Source organism: Plasmodium gaboni (assembly GCF_001602025.1).
Source record: "Plasmodium gaboni strain SY75 chromosome Unknown, whole genome shotgun sequence".
Classification (NCBI taxonomy): Eukaryota; Apicomplexa; class Aconoidasida; order Haemosporida; family Plasmodiidae; genus Plasmodium; species Plasmodium gaboni.
Genome location: NW_017385365.1, coordinates 1 through 6297, shown reverse-complemented (window position 1 = coordinate 6297; position 6297 = coordinate 1). Strand labels below are relative to the sequence as shown.

Sequence of the window (6297 nt, the reverse complement as noted above, 5' to 3'; positions counted from 1 at the left end):
TATTTCTTTTTCTCTTTCACTAATATAATTATACATTTCATTCATTCTTTTATACTCTGCATCCATATTTTCTTTTTCTCTTAAAATATTTATTAAAAGATCTTTATCCTTATTATATATATCATTCATATTCAATGATTCTATATTAATAACAAACTCTTCAGGTTTTGATACATCATTTATATATCCGGTAGATTTATTCAAGATATTATTTATGTTATTTTTCATATTTAATATATTTGATAAATTATATTCTATTCTTCCTTTATTTATTTGTATTGTAATATAAGCTATTTTTGTTTTTTCATTCTTTAAAATTTCACCTTGTCTTTTAATGTTAGGTTGTTTCTTAATCGCATCTAATTGTTCTTCAGATTTGGTTAAAATGGATTTAATATTAGAATGGATATTATTAATATCATTAAATGCATTTTGTGCTTGTTTCCTGACTTTTTCATATTTTGCACCTTTTAATAAACGGATATTATTATTAATTAAATCATAAAGTTCATTTTCTATTTTTATAATTTCTTTATTTTTTCCATCCATATTATTAGCATATTCAATAGCTTCTTTTGAAACTTGTTCTGTTTTATTTATAAGTTCTTTAACTTTATTAATATCAAAATTTTTTCCATCACTAGGATTAATAATTTTATGTTTTATAAAAAGATCAATAACATATATACCTCTAGATGCATATCTTAAATGTAAAGCTGATTGTTCTTTATTATATTCAACATCTGTTATGTATTTATCCACTTGTTTTCTTTTTTCTGATATTTCCTCTTTCTTTAGAAGTAGTGATTTTATATTTTCATCAATTTTATCATCATTTAAGCTTTCAAAGTTTTCGTTAACAGACGTTTTCAATATTTCAACATCTTTTATAAATTGATTGGTTATATCAACTGATTGTTGAAATATTTTTTTCGTTTCACTACTGTGTTCTTCTGATTTCTGCATGCTATTACGAATACTAGTTAATATTTGATTAATATCTATCGTTTCTAGAAAATGATACATATCTTTAAGTTCGTGTAACGTATTTTCAAGTTTTTCAACATCTTTAATTATATTTTCTAAATTACTAAATACCTGTAAATTAATTTCTTTTAGTTTATCAACTTTTGTATTCTTATTATGAGCATCGCTTTTTAGTCCGTTAGATTCATTTGTTAATTTGTTTATATTTTCATATAAACTTTTTAATTTATCAAAATAGGATTTATAATCTAATTTATCTTCATAAAAAAAAGAATTATATATATTTTTATCTTCATTCAAAAGATGATCGCTTCTCGTTTTGGAAACACCAGCATCTACATAATCAATAGATGTTTTATATGTTTCAATTTCTTTGTTAATATTATCATTTTGTTTTGATTTTTCTACAATTTGTTCACAAATATCATCAATTAATATTCTTTCATATCCTGATTCTATTTCATTTGCTTCATTTAAAGTAATATCTATCAATTTTTTATTATTTATTTCATCTAGTTTTTTTTTAATATCCTTATATATATCTCCCATTGCTTTTCTTTTTTCATTATATTGTGTTTCTTCCTTCTTCTTCTCATTTCCAGCATTTACAAAATAATCATTTGATGACTTTTTAATTTGTATTAAAGCATCTTTATCTTCATTAATTTTTTTTTCAAGTGTCGTAACTCTATTTTCTAATAATTTGATATTTTCTTGACTTTTAGGATTTTTATATTTTTCCTTATCTATATTAAAATTAATAGATTTAAGTTTAGTTAAGGCTATATGTGAGAGGGAATAATAATCATCTACCTTTTTAATTATGTCTTGATTTATATCTTTTATACGTTTATAAATAAGTTCTATGATATCATTTTTTTGTTGTGTGATAGTATTTTGACTAGTTTGATTACATATATTATATTCCACATATAAAATATCTATAGTACTTTTAAAATTTATCCAATTATCTTTTTCTTTTTCCAAAGCATCTAAATTTATTTTAACATTATTTTCTATATTTTCTTTAGATTTGTTATACGAATTTAACAATATATCAATGTCAGTTTTCAAATTATTAAATTTGATATCATCTAATTCTTTTTCTAATTTTTCTTCTTCTTTTTTTAAAATATTTGAAAAGTTTTCTTTTTCATTATCATGCATTATATCATCATTTTGTATAATTCCTTTTTGATCATTTAAAATATTATTTAATTCTTTTTTCTTGTTAATTAAGTCTTGAAGTTTTATATTATTTGTATTACATCCATTTATACCTATGTTTAATGTTTGTAGAATACTTATATTTAAATCCATTGTATTAATATCTTGTAATATATTATCAAGTTTTTGATTACTATTATTAAATTCGTTCTCAAGTTCACTTATTGGTTTATCTTCATATGGAATATTTTCAGTTATTTGAATTAATGAAGCAGTATGCATTTCTTTAATATATGTATTATCTCTTAATTTTTTATCTAGATTTTCATATGAATTTAATAAATTTTGATGCATTTCTTTATATTTCTTTAAAAGTTTTATATCATCAGAAATTTTATTTTTTATTTTTTGGATAATATCTTTATATTGTAATATTTGCATTGAAGTATTATGAACAACTAAAGCATTTTTATCATTTTCATATAAATGTGATATATATTCTTTTTGTACATTTTTAATGGTATCTTTATATAGTCCTAAACTTTCAATTTCTTCTTTATAATTTTCCATTTTATTATTAATATCAGTATATGTAATAATATATTTATTTAATGAATTTTGCATATTTTCTTCTATATAATTTAATAGTTTTTTTATTATATTTTCCTTGACATTTAATAGATTACTTAATTCTGTTTTTAACAAAGTGATTGTATTAGTAATATTATCAGATTTTATAAAATTTAATTTATCACGTGCACTTTTTGATGTATTCAAAATTGTTTTCATATCATTTACATTCTTTTTTTCATGAAACAAATATTTCGTGTCTAAAAATTCTGTTAATTCAGATTCTAATTCTTCAAAATTTCCTTCATATAATTCTTTAAGATTAGATGTTACCTTCTCTTGTGATTTATCTTTTTCATTTATAAAATCATTTATATTTATTAAATTTAAACTATTTAAATCATCTATATCTGCTATTCTTTGATTTATAGAATGTTTTAATAATATAATTTCATTTATATTAGTAACATTCTCTTCTATAAATTTAATGTTATCAGAATAATCCGTTTTCATGTTTTTTTTTAATTCGTCATCTTTTATTAATATTTCTTGTGAATCTTTAAAATCTGTTATAAGACTATTTAATTCATCAATATATTTTTTTAAACCTTCTATTATTATATATTTAGAACTAATATTTTTACTGTTATTATTTATAATATTACTTTTAGTCTTAAAAATATCTGATGCATATAATAAGTATTCGGTTTTCTCAATATAATTATTTAAATTTAATTCTTTATTTTCCATTTCATCCATAGAAGCTTTTTCAGATAAAATAACATCATAAAGTGATTTCATTATTGATACTAATGTATTAACTTGACTTATTGCATTATCTAATTCACTTGATTTCTCATTTATTTTCATTTGTAATTTTACTATTTCTGAATCAAGATTAGCTTTTGGGTCAATAGGTTTTTGAGGGTTAGCTTTTAAAACATCCGTTGCATATTCCAACAAACGTTCTGATAAAGTCATTACAGTTTCATATTTTGATTGAATTGTTTTCATATCTAAAAATGTTTCATATTTTTTTTTGAATGTATTAAATATATTATTGAATAAATTATTAAGTATTTCTTCATTTTTTATGAATAAGGAATCTAATTTACTTATTATTTCACTGCTATATTTTAAACTAGAAAAATTTTTGCAGGATTCAAAAATTTTTTTTATAAGATCTTCTCTTTTCATTTTTTCTGGAATAGTTTTATCTTTGCTTATATTTTGTATATATTCTTTTCCTTTTTTTATATTATCTAAATGAAAATTATATCTTTTTATAATATCTTTAATTTCTTCATGTATATATCCAATAGAGTACATGTTTTTATTATCACCTAATTTCATTTTTATGGGATTAACTAATTTGATACTCGATTCTAATAATTCTTTTGCTCTATTTAAATAATAGTCAATAGCTGTACTTGTAATTTCATTCACTCTTAATAGATATAAATTATTATTCATAACATATGACTTCGTTTCACACATATTTCCTGTACATTGAATACTTTTTAACACTTTAGTGATGTCATTCTTTATACTTTTTATTTTCTTATCATAATTAGTCTTTTTATTTTTCAAACAATTATAAAAATTAGATTTTTTATTTTTATAATTACTAAGTGTACTATCAAATGATGATTTTCTAACATTTGCTTTTTCAGCATTTTCTAAAACTATAAGTAAATTATCAAAATTTGTTTTCCCTCCATCTAAACATTGTTCTTCATTCTTAATTATTTCTTCATTAAATTTTTTAATAGTTTCAGTAATTTTGGAAGTTGAACGTTTATCTAGATCCTTATAAAAAGATGTAGTAAATAATGTGGTTTCTTTACATGTATATATATCAACGTAATATGGTTGAACTGAAAAAACAACACTTCCATTATCTCTCAGAACATCGATATGATCTAAAACGCTATTAGATCCCCATATAGAAAATCTTCCAACTTCTTCTTTACCTTCTTCAACAAAAGAATGCAATGAAGACATATTTGAATACACATTTGAATACACATTTGAATTTTTTTTTTTTTTATCATTAAAAATATCAGATCTATTTATATTACTATTATGATATTTTTGAATATAAGATACGGGTTCTAATTTAAAAAGATCATTTTTTAAATTTATTAGGGATCTCTTCATATATGGTTTTTTCCTATATAAACGATTAAGCGAAATATGATTCTCATTATGATCAATCTTCTCTTCATCACTTTTTAAAATATTCTCCTCACTAAAATTAAAATTTGTAACTGAAGATCCACCCGATGTATCACTTAACTGTCTAATAAAATGCTCATGACTAGAATCTGAAAGTAAAAAAAAAAAAAAAAAACATATATATATATATATATATATATATTATAGATTAACATACAACAATGTATATTCTTGTAAAGATACAACAACAATGCAAAATTATTAAAATATGAATAAGATCAAAGCACATTTTGTTTTTGAATGTATATATTATATTACCTAAGAAGAAAAATATAATATTAAAAAAAGAGATGATACGAAAAAGTGTCGTCTTCATAATTTAAATATCTATACTATATCTTATGCTTTTATAAATAATTTAAAAGAAAAACCAAGCATTTTATGTTATAAGAATATATGTGATTTTATATATTTCAATGATATACTTAATAATATATATATATATATATATATATATATTGAATCAAATTTAATAAAACTACAGGTTTAAAAAATATACTTTTAAACTTAATAATATGAAAAAGGAACCATATATATACATATTCATATAGATCTCTCCAAGGAAAAAGAAACAAAAAAAAAAAAAAAAAAAAAAGGAAACAATTATTTTATCAATTCAAAATTGTACATATAAAGATATATTAACATATACAACATATATATAAATACATATATAATTATAACATGTGTTATTAGATACACACTAATTGTCACAAAATATAATGAATAAAAATTATCTACATTTGAAGGAAAGAAAACAAAAAAAAAAAACGACATATAAAAAATTTGAGAATGAACTATTCTATGTATTATTCTAAGGATTATCATATATATATATCACAAAAAAGGGAAAAAAAAAAAAATTAAATATTCATTATATAATATTCTTGTAAGATCATAGGAATATACAATCACTCAAAAAAAAAAAATAAAATAAAATAAAAATGTATAAAGAAATAATTAGAACAGAACACAAGTAAAACTTAATCTATAATAAAATAATTTTATTAATATTATATTAAAAAATAATTATAATGGTAATAAAAAAAAGAACCCGTTTTTTTTTTTTTCTTTTTTTTTAAGAATTAGGTTGTTTCGTTTTAGATAAATGTGTACTTTTTGACAAACTATTAACAAATTCATACATAAAAAAGAGAAAAGCCTTTATTAAGTTCCAAATTATATATATAGTTGTTAGAAATATACGAACCTTAAGAAAACCTTTTGTAATGAGATTATATTAATACCTTTATATATATATATGTGAGATAAAAAAAAAAGTACATTATAATATTTATTATATATATACTTATAGAGTTTTTCCTTTTTTTTTTT

At 19.9% G+C, this 6297-nt stretch overlaps 1 protein-coding gene across 1 annotated transcript; it reads right to left on the bottom strand.

Annotated features, from left to right (window-relative positions):
- Positions 1-5278, bottom strand: PGSY75_0019500A (reticulocyte binding protein 2b; the record flags this gene model as incomplete). Its single annotated transcript, XM_018783338.1, has 2 exons — positions 1-5051; positions 5221-5278. Coding segments are annotated over 2 exons (5109 nt in total), but the record flags the coding sequence as incomplete, so codon positions are not given.
- Between the last annotated feature and the right edge of the window lie 1019 nt (positions 5279-6297).